Source organism: Neoarius graeffei, chromosome 6 (genome assembly GCF_027579695.1).
Source record: "Neoarius graeffei isolate fNeoGra1 chromosome 6, fNeoGra1.pri, whole genome shotgun sequence".
NCBI classification, from domain to species: domain Eukaryota; kingdom Metazoa; phylum Chordata; class Actinopteri; order Siluriformes; family Ariidae; genus Neoarius; species Neoarius graeffei.
In genome coordinates, this window is record NC_083574.1 from 43,379,559 (window position 1) to 43,392,497 (window position 12,939).

The window sequence follows — 12,939 nt, forward strand, 5'->3', positions numbered from 1 at the left end:
CAACGCCTCAAATTGACTTGGTGAAAAAGGTAGGGAATAATACTCGTTCCTTTCAGCTCTCCTGGTACGAGAAAGTGAATTGGCGAACAGCAAGTGACCCACATCAACAACAGTAAATAGGCTACTTTAGTAATATGTCATGGATGGACCAAAAATATAGAATCTATTTAAAATGTTTATGCTGAGTATATTATATTGGAATATATGCTTTTCTGGATATGAATTAAACACCGCTACAATTTGGAAAACATTTTTAAACAAAAACACAGCCGAGGTCAATTTTTAAACAACATGCCACAATTTTAAAATATAAAATGTTAAAATATACCCCCCCCCAACACCACCATCATGTATATTGGACAGTAGGCTAATGGGCCCAAAGAACCTGTTATTTCACAGTTTGTGACCCTGCCAACAATCAGCCAGATCAGAGGCAAGAGTATGGGCAAAATTGATGCGTTTTTTTCTTTTAAAATCTGGAAATATCGTAACCGACCAGCCTCCCCTGTTTGAAAGACTACCAGCCGCCACTGCTACTGACCAATCAAATTCAAGAATTCAGTAGCACTGTAGTATAAAATGTAATTTTCATTTCTGTCTGTCTTTCTTTCAATACATGCACATTTCTCCCATATTGTGTTTCAGAGGCTGCTTGGAGAGTTGCCTCTGAGTGCTGAGGAGCTGGAGAACGTGTTCGATACGCTGGATGCTGATGGAAACGGATACCTTACCCCAGAGGAGTTCTCCTCTGGATTTAGTGGGTCTTTATATTATGAGACACACACACACACACACACACACACACACACACACACACACACACACACACATTCTGTATTTTAATCATGAACAAGAAGTTTAACAAGTCCAGCTTTAGTGTATTTGTCTTGTCTTAACTGTTTTGTATTATGCCATTTTAATTACATAAAAGAGCAAGGTTGCTATCAAGATCAGGTTCTTCTGTGCTTCTGTACATATGAGCCCAGTACATAACTTTTAATCCTGTAACCTTATCCAGTGTTTTCTGTTGGGGTGGGTTGAATGATGTAGTCGGGGCCTAAGCATTTCTGATAATTCTCTATGTTTCCGGTGCAGGTGAGTTCATATTTGGTCCTGCAGTGTCAGCAGTAACTCCACAGCCTGCTCCAGAGCGTGTCAAAGAGCCGATTTCTCCTGATATGCTCTACCAGAGTCAGTGGGAGAACAAACTCAGTGTGAGCGAGGATGATGAGGAGCAACATTTCTGCATTCTGATGGAGAGCCTGGGAGCCAGCAGCGTCTTCGAGGAGTGGGTTTAACTTGTTTACACTCACTAAACCGTATGCAGATTGACTAACAGCATTTCTCTTCGAGCTTTGCCAAACACTCTGTCTCTTATGGATATGATTCAACACCAGAGCAAAAAGCAGTCACAGCTGGGGGGGGGATACACAACCGTTCTTTCATTTCTTTTGTAACATGCAGAAACGTTCCACACTGAAAAGCAACACTTTCACTGCAGTTGTTTGCCCTCTTTGGTGAAAAAAATTAAGAATTAAACCACTAGAAGTTAATTTAATTCCCTATTACATTCCATTTCACTGTCATCAGTGTATGAAAGTCGTATTATACTGAAATCACTGTCCAATCACAGCCCTAAGCTATACTCAGCTATGTGGTTGTAATCGGAGTGTCATTTTCCAGGAGACATTACGGTTCATATAAAGGAACACCTTTTCATTGATTATTGATTTATTATTTGTTTGTTTGTTCATTTATTCCTGCTGCACTAATTGTTGATCCATTAGTCAACAAGCTTTATAGAGTTACGACTAAAACTTGATGTGTTAACATGATCAATAATACTTCAGCTCAAAGCAATACCTTGGATTTATGTGATTTTTAAATTGCATCATGCAATAACTGAAGACATCAAGCAACTTAAAACCTTCGCTGCATTACTGTTTTTGAGTGTGGCGTGTTTCTACAGGTCAAAAATGAAAATCAATAGTTTCTGGATTGTATTTCATATTTATTTATTTATAAACTGCTGCAAAGGCTTGTACACACAATATTCTCCTTAGTCTATACTTTAATAATGTTCGGTAATTGGACTACTGAATAGAAAATCAGTTCTAGCTAACTTTCATTTCAGAAAAGGAAAAAGAAAAGTGCTGAGTAAGGCCCCCGTCACACTTATTTGGAATTGACAGGAATCAAGCAGAACCAGCCAGAATGAAAAAACTTTCAAAATTTATGTCACATTCGGGCGGGAATTTCAAACTGACCAACATTCTTACAGCTTTGTAAGAATGCCGTTCGAATACTTAGAATGCACTTCAAACCCACCTCGAATGATTCTTGCACATTCCGGGTGTATTAGCTTTCGAATGCAGTTCAAATGTAGTTGGGACACAGTAGGAATACCTAGGATGCAGTAAGAATATTAAGAATGCACTTGGAATGCCGTGCGAGTGCGGTTCGATTGCTACCCGAATACCACCCGAAGTCTGGTCGGAAGGTGCCTCAGATGCTGTACGAATTCACCTCAAATGCAGTCAGAACGCTCCCAGAATAGCCACCGAATATGTTTCGAACGTCTAAGAATTCAAAGAGAATGCAGCTCGAATACTTAGAACAGACCTGGGCATTTTACGGCCCGCGGGCCACATCCGGCCCTTTGGTTCATTCTGACGGGCCCGCGTAAGGTTAATTAGAAATTACAAAATAAACATATTTTCTAATTTTACCTCATGCATGAACTGAATGTGCATTGCTTTTATTTTGAAGTTGTGTTCAACAAAAACGCAATGCGCGCAACATGAACATGACATGAAATCCCACGAAATCTAATCCCGCGATAACTACTTCCGTAATTTGTCCAGACCAACCACAAACTTGTACGTCATCCTTCAAACGGTCCAGCCAATCACATAGTGTGACGTCACCAGCAGGTGCCGGAGCCCGAGCCGATCTGTAGATCTGATACCTACACGGCATCATTATTATAATATGATGTATCTTGCTTGATATTTGGAGTAGAAAGACAATATTATCATGTCTTTATTGTGGTTTGGGGTGAATGTGACTGAAAAAAAAAATGGTACAAACGTTCACGTTTTGTTAACCATTGTTTTGGGAAATTTGATTGAATAAATGACATATATTGTAAGGCAACCTCGTTTTTTCCATACTCTTACCAGTCTTAGCAGCTTGTAAAAACAATGTTATTTACTGCTTTATATAAAGAAATACAATTAATATTATGCAGAATTTAGTTCAGCCTTTTGGTCCGGCCCTCCACAAAATTTTCTGTTTCTCATGTGGCCCCATGGAAAAAATAATTGCCCACCCCTGACTTAGAGTGTACTTTGAATATCCTGGAATATCCGAATAATTTTCATTCCGGCTCATTCGAGGCACATTTGGGACATTCCGGCAGGATTTGAAGCAGCTTGCCATTTTGATTTTTCCCTCGAATGCGATCAGAATGTTTCGAATGCTATTGGAATGCCGTAAGAATATTTAGAATGCAGTTAGAATATACTTCGAATGCCGTTCGATATTTTTCCTCTTCGAATGCACCTCGAAAGTTTTGAGCACGAGCAAAACCTTCGGGCCGGCCACAAGAATGGGTCGGAATGTTTGGAATGCAGTCAGAATTTTTAGAATGCACTTCGAATAACCCGGCATATACGAAGAATTTTCGTTCCGACGGCATTCCGGCTCATTCCGCCTCTAGTGTGACTACCGTACCCTATAACACAGGCTGAATGTTGCCGTAATGCAATCGATCATTGCAAGAGACTACACTGTTCCCAAGGGAGTCCTGTCAGATTAAACACCAGACTTCCATCATCTTTGATTATGAGAAGTAAATATCCCTTGCATGACTAGTTTTTCCTGTACCACGTTGCAATTGTTCGATGATGAGGAAAGTGAATTGTAGTGGAAGACCTCAAGCTGATGAAGTATATCCTATTGGCTCATGGTGATCTTCCAGATAAGAACTGACAATTTGGATTTCATGGTTCTTTGCGTCCGTGTTTATCTATAACTGCCCCAGTATTTCATAGAGAATATCCTAAATGCCAGACATCATGAAGAAATAAATATTTTAAGTTTCTGCTTATTTTATAAAGTGACAGCTTGTATATAAGATATACACTTAATGTCATCATATTAGAATTAAGAGTTGCTCTGAAGTTTAAGAGGATAATACACAAGCAAGACTTAAGATTAGAAAGGTGTGTAATGTTTTTTCTTTCTCAGGTTACAGCATCTAGAAATTTGCATCTATATTATGTTCTCTTTTTTTATTTAAAATTTGATAATTGTTTTTCGTGTATAAAACAGCAGCGGTGGACAAAGTACCCAACTTAAGTAATGAAGTCAAATGTTACTCCAATACAAGTGAAAGTTGTACAGTCAGTTTTTTACTTAAGTTAAAGTACTTGCTTTTAAAGATACTTAAGTATTAAAAGTACATTTTCTGTCAACGCATCGTTGTATTATTGCCACAACACTTACAAAACCTAATGCTGTTACCAAAGACAGAAATGTGAATTCACAAAATGAACGCATGCTATGCCATCATGGTGGTTTAACGTTAAGCTAGCTAGTCAGTGAAATGCCACCTGACATGCTAGCAAACTCTTTTCAAACTCGAAATCATATTGGGTAGCTAACGCTACTAGAAAAGAGATTTCTACATTCTGTTTATTTGGCAAGATTATGCTAAAACATTTCTGAAAGGATTTCAGATAAGTTAACGTTTATTCATGTTAGCGTAACTCCATTTTTACATGCTAACTAACAGTGTCCAAGTTAACTAGCTATGTGGAAACGTTAACCGTGGACAAGGCTACGGCAACTTGGTGGGTAAATCCATAGAAAGTTATTTGACTAACCAGACTGCAGAGCTATTACAACGTTATCGCTCGCTCTAAAAGCACAGACAACTTTGCTACAAGCTTTCTCTTGGAGTAAAACGTTTATATACCTCAATATGCTTCTGCACATTGGACGGTGAGTTTTTGTAGGCTGTGCTGCGGTTTGTTTTTGGCAAACAAAGCAAACATTTTAAAACGAAACAAATCTTTAATCCTTTCAGAAAACTGAAACATGGGTTCTAGGTCTGGCCACGGGTGTGCGTGCATTCCCCAGAAGAACCGCCTCCTTCCATTCTGCCATCAACTGATCATGTTCAAATAATGCTGCTGAGAAATAAGTGAATTTGATTTTATCCAGTCTATGGATGTGACGTGACCCTAGTGATTACTGATCGGCTGTCTCAGTGTCACCTGTGAAAACCCAATCACGTTTTAGAAAAGAAAAGCACATCCACTTTCAAAGCTGCTTCATAGTAACGAGGACCTTGACAGAAATGTAGTGGAGTGAAAAGTACGATATTTGTCTTTCAAATGTAGTGAAGTTAAAGTCATAAGTTTCCAAAAAAAATACTCAAGTAAAGTACAGATACTCAGTGTACTTAAGTACAGTACTCAAGTAAATATACTTCGTTACTGTCCACCTCTGTAAAACAGTAGATGTTCTGATATGGATGCATGTGTCAAAGTATAATTAGAAACCCAATCATCCAAAAGTTTATTTTAAAGTGAGTTACGATTACTTCCCTGACGTTTTAGTCCAGGAGCAGTGCAGAGTCTATGGGCACAGCTACGCAAGGATGAGCCTCGACTCCTGGCTAACTTTGAGGAGTTTCTTGCCAGGGTCACTTACCAAATTAAAGAAGCGAACCAGGAGAAGAGCGAGATGGAAACTGCTTTGAAAAGGTCAGTCATTTACTATTTTATTTCTTATCTATACAGATTTTCTTAACTGCTTGCACTGCAAAAAATAAAAATCTTAGGAAGTTTGTCTATTTTCAAGTCAAAACATCTAGCTGCCCTTATTATAAGACATAATTGCCCAACAAGCAAAACCTCATTTAGCTAGAAAGGCTAGTTTTTAGACAGTCCATCTTGAAAATCTTGTATAGACAAAATGTCTTGAAAAAGTCTTATTTGGAGCACCTTTGAAAATAAAACAATTTTTTTTAAAAAAACAAGTAAGTACATTTTGGACATTTGTCAAATGCGGTTCATCTTGTTTCAAGAAAAAAAAAAAAGTATGCTTGTTTTGGGGCGGCACGGTGGTGTAGTGGTTAGCGCTGTCGCCTCACAGCAAGAAGGTCCGGGTTCGAGCCCCGTGGCCGGCGAGGGCCTTTCTGTGCGGAGTTTGCATGTTCTCCCCGTGTCTGCATGGGTTTCCTCCGGGTGCTCCGGTTTCCCCCACAGTCCAAAGACATGCAGGTTAGGTTAACTGGTGACTCTAAATTGACCGTAGGTGTGAATGTGAGTGTGAATGGTTGTCTGTGTCTCTGTGTCAGCCCTGTGATGACCTGGCGACTTGTCCAGGGTGTACCCCGCCTTTCACCCGTAGTCAGCTGGGATAGGCTCCAGCTTGCCTGCGACCCTGTAGAACAGGATAAAGCGGCTAGAGATAATGAGATGCTTGTTTTGGGAATAAATGAACTTTACTGAAATCTTTGAATCTTTCAATACAATTCAACTCCACCTTACATATCCTAAGTTTACTGCGACTGTTTTCTCAGTCATTCAGATTGAGCTCCTTCTAGATGCTGTACAGACTCTAGACCAGACAAGTGCCTTCAAAAAGGCTATGAGTGAGTGGAGGGCGTTTTAGTGAGGTCTTTTTGGAATGCTGTGAGTTAAGTTCAGTGGGTTTTTTTTTTGTTTGTTTAGTTTTTTTTTTTTTTTGTGCCTGATCTTGTAAACCCCTCGTACACATGAATAGTCAGTGCCCCCAAAATGCACTGTTGCTTTGGCGTTGTGTAAGCACTGTAAGTCAAAATGCGTAGACTTTTTTTTTTTGGTGCCTGAGGTCCTGGGGAAGTGGAATCTTAAGAGATGTTTGAATGTTGAAATGGGGAAAAAAAAAATAAACTTGTTGCAATGCTACACGTGTCGTCAACTTGATTCACGATAGTCTCTGGTCTCATATCTAGAGTATTTTACTAATTACAGGTCACAAAAGGAGAATCTTTTAAGCTAGCAATGCTTAGTTGTAGAATTTAACAATCCTAATATTAGTATATTTATCTTAAATTCAGTTTTTACTGCTAAGACTTTGTCATGAATTTAAGTGAAATACCCTTAAAATGAAATAAATAAAAATGACTTGAATGGCTAAATGTAAGAAGTACGATCTTGTTATAAGAACTATTTTGATTATTTTGAGTTAATCAGATCTCGCATAATAAGTTCCCCAATCTTATTTTGGAATTATTTCATCTAAAAACAGGTTAGATTTTTCATCTTACTTTAAGAAATCTTACCAAGTCAAATTTGACTAGTTCCATTGGCAGATTTTTTTTCACCTGATTCAAGCAAATATGCTTTGTTTTAATCTTTTATTTCTTATTTTTGAAAGGCCATTTTTTGCAGTGTGATTAGAAATACTGCACTGATGAGAGTTTTGGGGGTAAAAAGTTGACAGTCAGATGTCTACAAATTTTTGGCCATTTCATGGGGAAACCATGGCCTAATGGTTTGAGAAGCAGCTTTGGGAGACCAAAGGTTGCTGGTTCAAATTCCTGGACCAGCAGGAATAGCTGAAATGCCCTTGAGCAAGGCACCTAACCCCCAACCGCTCCCCAGGTTGCTCAGGGTATCTTGTATGATGTTCTGGATAAGAGCATCTGCTAAATGCCATTAATGTAATGTAATCCTATGGGATTGGAAAATTCAATAATGTACAGAACCAATCAAAGGTTTGGACACACCGACTCATTCATAGGTTTTTCTGTATATTGATTATTTTCTACATTGTAGAACAATACTGATGACATCAAAACTATGAAATATCATATGGAATTATGTGGTAAACAAATTATGTTTTATATTTTATATTCTTCAAAGTAGCCAGCGTTTACCTTGATGACGCTTTTACACACTATTGGCATTCTCTTAACCGGCTTCATGAGGTAGTCACCTGAAATGCTTTTCAGTTAACAGATGTGCCTCGTCAAAAGTTAATTAGTGCAATTTATTGCCTTCTTAATGTGTTTGAGATCAAACAGTAAATAGTAAATAATAAAAATGGAATAAGTAGCCCTATCCAATTGTAGTAATCCATATGTCACGAACTGCTCAACTATGAAGTGTCTTTTAATTAATAACAATTAAGAAAAAATGTTTAACCAGAAGGCATGTCCAAACCTTTGACTTATGCTGTACATTTTCAATCCGGTTTATGACTGGAGCCTTCATTCATTAGCTCAACCGTTAAATGGCATGATACTGTGTCAGCTGTTTTTGAAAAAAGCGAGACGTGCTCACCATATATCGCTTATATTTTCAGTCTACTATGTCCCAGAGATGTCAGTCGACTCTGTGTGGATATTATAAAAATAAGCATAATGACAGTACAATGCCAAAAATAACAATGTAGCTTTTAAAAACTAATTAATGTTTACCAAATCCACTTCAGGAACAATTAAAGCTTTGCTTTGCGCTGACAAAGGCAAATACCAGTCACAAATATTTTTTTTGGAACTGATTTTGATGATCTTGTCTTTGTGACTGGGACAGTGCAGTCAAATCAGCCAGCACATGCACAAGTAATCAATATTTTGTCATGGCAAATGCGATTTTGCCAAAGTTTAATGTGTTGCTTTGAAAATCAGTGTAATATTTATTATGAAGGAAATGTAATCTGTGGCAGGAGTTCTCACTCAGGTGGCACGGTGGTGTAGTGGTTAGCGCTGTCGCCTCACAGCAAGAAGGTCCGGGTTCGAGCCCCGTGGCCGGTGAGGGCCTTTCTGTGCGGAGTTTGCATGTTCTCCCCGTGTCCGTGTGGGTTTCCTCCGGGTGCTTCGGTTTCCCCCACAGTCCAAAGACATGCAGGTTAGGTTAACTGGTGGCTTTAAATTGACCGTAGGTGTGAGTGTGAATGGTTGTCTGTGTCTATGTGTCAGCCCTGTGATGACCTGGCGACTTGTCCAGGGTGTACCCCGCCTTTCACCCGTAGTCAGCTGGGATAGGCTCCAGCTTGCTTGTGACCCTGTAGAACAGGATAAAGCGGCTAGAGATAATGAGATGAGATGAGTTCTCACTCGCTGCATTACTAGCACTGGGTTTTGAATTTCGGTGTCGTCTCGGTGCACAAAACATCCTAAAGGTGAAAAACGCTAAATGATTACTGAATAAGTATCGGTTAATTTCAGTAGATCTGAGAGCTGATATGTCCTGTGCAGGAAAGCAGCTTCCCATGATGATGAAATCCAGCGTCTCTATGAGGAAATGGAGCAACAGATCAAAAATGAGAAAGACAGGATTCTTTTACAGGTAAAATATGGTAATGCTTCATTTTAAGTTTTGTGACCAGTAAAAATCTTTTATGTTTTGAAAACTATTTATTTTCAAACATTATTTGTCAAAAATCCAACAGAAATCCACTTATTGTGATGGTAGTATTTTCTTCTTACAAAAGCTCACCACACCATGTTTTATTACTTGCGTGGTATATGTTTAGAGCCTTCTTTCTTTTCATAAGATGTGATTTTTGTCCTGCAGGATTCTGAACGGTTCTTAACTTTCAGTCAAGACCTTGAGTACCAACTTTCTAGCAAAGAGAGGGAACTTGAACTGCTTTCAAACAAACAGAAACGGGTGAGTGGGTGTTTGTTTTGATTACTCAGACATTACTATGACCTTGCATGTTGTTACACTCTCATATAAACCATATATAATCGTCATGTAATGTATAGAAATGAAAAAGCATATTTGTGCATTTGTTTGGGGCCATACATGGTGAATTCATGTATGAAGATGTGTTTACACATGTCCAACATGTGTGTGTAAATATAATGGGACAGTATGGTTTGTCTTTTGGTACAGGAGACAATCTTGTTTTCGTCAGCATTTATTATTTTCAGAATGCTCCGTAAAAATCTTCACTTTGATACAGCTTCATTAAATGAAGAAAGACCTCAGTTAATGAAATCTATTCCTACAAAAGCCGAATACTGTGGTCAGAATACTGACACACGAGGAAGAGACGAATAGCTCACTCTTCTTATCACGAGTACCGGTAAATAAAAGACAGCTGGATTATTATTATTATTTTTTTTATGCTACTTGGGAAACTCAAGTGTAGTGGCAGCGATTGTCTAACGTTAGCCCTTTCTCTTTCAGTTACCTTTCGCTATTGCTCAAGTCATCAAAAACAACAGAGGAGGTCCACCAGTGTTTTGTTTATCAGAACATAAACATTGAATGCTGTCCAATCAGGGTGCAGCACATCTCTGCTTTTGAGATAGTTCCTGTATTGATCTAGTTATCCAAGGTCTATTTTTGGCATTGTGCAGTGCTTGGCACCATTGTACCCACTTTCTTATCAAACAAGTCCTTGCGCATGATCTGTGGTGTCAGACATGAGTCTTCTAACAGCACTCAAAATACTGTCTAGTTACAGTGGTGCTTGAATGTTTGTGAACCCTTTAGAATTTTCTATATTTCTGCATAAATATGACCCAAAACATCATCAGATTTTCACACAAGTCCTAAAAGTAGATAAAGAGAACCCAGTTAAACAAATGAGACAAAAATATTATACTTAGTCATTTATATATTGAGGAAAATGATCCAATATTACATATCTGTGAGTGGCAAAAGTATGTGAACCTCTAGGATCAGCAGTTCATTTGAAGGTGAAATTAGAGTCAGGTGTTTTCAACCAATGGGATGACAATCAGGTGTGAGTGGGCACCCTGTTTTATTTAAAGAACAGGGATCTATCAAAGTCTGATCTTCACAACACGTTTGTGGAAGCGTACAGTGCCTTGAAAAAGTATTCATACCCCTTGAACTTTTTTCACATTTTTCCACCTTACAACCACGAACTTAATATGTGATAGACCAACACAGAGTAGCACATAATTGTGAAGTGAAACGAAAATGATAACTGGTCTTCAAAATTTTAAACAAATAAAAATCTGAAAAATGTGATGTGCATTAGTATTCAGCCCCCCTGCTTCAATACTTTGTAGAGCCACCTTTTGCTGCAAGTCTTTTGTGGTATGTCTCTACCAGCTTTGCACATCGAGACACTGACATTTTTGCCCATTCTTCTTTGCAAAATAACTCAAGCTCAGCCAGATTGGATGGAGAGCGTCTGTGAACAGCAATTTTCAAGTCTTGCCACAGATGCTCAATGGGATTTAGGTCTGGACTTTGACTGGGCCATTCTAACACATGAATATTCTTTGATCTAAACCATTCCATTGTAGCTCTGGCTGTATGTTTAGGGTCATTGTCTTGCTGGAAGGTGAATCTCCTTCCCAGTCTCAAGTCTTTTGCAGCCTCCAACAGGTTTTCTTCCAGGATTGCCCTGTATTTAGCTCCATCCATCTTCCCATCAACTCTGACCAGCTTCCCTGTCCCTGCTGAAGAAAAGCATCCCCATAGCATGATGCTCCCACCACCATGTTTCACAGTGGGGATGGTGTGTGCAGGGTGATGAGCAGTGTTAGTTTTCCGCCACACGTAGCGCTTTGCATTTAGGCCAAAAAGTTCAACTTTGGTCTCATCTGACCAAAGCACCTTCTTCCACATGTTTGCTGTGTCCCCTACATGGCTTCTGGCAAACTGCAAACTGGACTTCTTATGCCTGTCTTTCAACAATGTCTTTCTTCTTGCCACTCTTCCAAAAAGGCCAGATTTGTGGAGTGTACGACTTATAGTTGTCCTGTGCACAGATTCTCCCACCTGAGCTGTGGATTTCTGCAGCTCCTCCAGAGTGATCATGGGCCTCTTGGCTGCTTCTCTGACCAGTGCTCTCCTTGCTCTCTCTGTTAGTTTAGGTGGACGGCCATGTCTTGGTAGGTTTGCAGTTGTGCCATACTTTTTCCATTTTTGAATGATGGATTGAACAGTGCTTCTTGAGATGTTCAGAGCTTGGGATATTATTTTTTTATAACCTAACCCTGCTTTAAACTTCTCCAGAACTTTATCCCTGACCTGTCTGGTGAGTCCTTTGGTCTTCATGATGCTGTTTGTTCTTCAGTGTTCTCCAACAAACCACTGAGGCCTTCACAGAACAAGTGTATTTATGCTGAGAGTAAATTACACACAGTAGGACTCTATTAACTAATTAGATGACTTGTGAAGGCAATTGATTGCACTGGATTGTATTTAGAGGTATCAGAGTACAGGGGGCTGAATACTAATGCACACCACATTTTTCAGATTTTTATTTGTTTAAAATTTTGAAGACCATTTTATCATTTTCATTTCACTTCACAATTATGTACTCCTCTGTGTTGGTCTATCACAGAGGTGGGCAAACTACGGCCCGCGGGCCACATCCAGCCCGTTGGCGTTTTTAATCCGGCCCGCGGAAGACAATCATATAAACGCGATTGAGCAGATCTATAAACTATAAGCGTCAGTGTTATCACGTAGACAGGTGTTCTAGAGATCCGTCTTTCCAGTCAGTCGTATTCACGTGAGATTACATTTGCAGAGTGGTGCAGCGCGTGCCATGGAAGTCATTCTGGCGCCCGTGCCACTGATGATCTCGAGAACACAGGATAAAACTTTACAATGAGTGGTCCTAAAAAAAGAAAAGTGGACAGTGAGTGCAGGGTGTTCAATAAAGAATGGACAACTAAATATTTTTTTGCTGAAGTCCAATCAAAGGCTGTATGCCTTATTTGCAAAGAAACCGTTGCAGTTTTAAAGGAATATAACATCAAACGGCACTTTTCCTCCAAGCATGCTAATTATGCTAACAACCAGTCAGCGCAAGCACGGACGAATACAGCTCAGCGGTTGCTGAGTGAATGTGAGTATTAACTCATTTATGTCCCTGTCTGCTATTATAGCTGTATTATGAGCAGCTGACCTTGTTTCTGCTTGTATCTGTTCCTGGACT

The 12,939-nt window shown here is 39.2% G+C and overlaps 1 protein-coding gene across 4 annotated transcripts in view; it reads left to right on the forward strand.

The window, feature by feature from the left end:
• cracr2aa (calcium release activated channel regulator 2Aa) overlaps positions 1-12,939 on the forward strand; it is a 60,206-nt gene that overhangs the window by 21,089 nt on the left and 26,178 nt on the right. For all 4 annotated transcript variants that reach the window (XM_060922912.1, XM_060922913.1, XM_060922915.1 and 1 more), the window contains 5 exons: positions 646-757; positions 1,096-1,288; positions 5,628-5,774; positions 9,260-9,350; positions 9,579-9,674. In XM_060922912.1, coding sequence (XP_060778895.1) covers positions 646-757; positions 1,096-1,288; positions 5,628-5,774; positions 9,260-9,350; positions 9,579-9,674 — 639 coding nt within the window. The remainder of the gene's footprint in view (positions 1-645; positions 758-1,095; positions 1,289-5,627; positions 5,775-9,259; positions 9,351-9,578; positions 9,675-12,939) is intronic.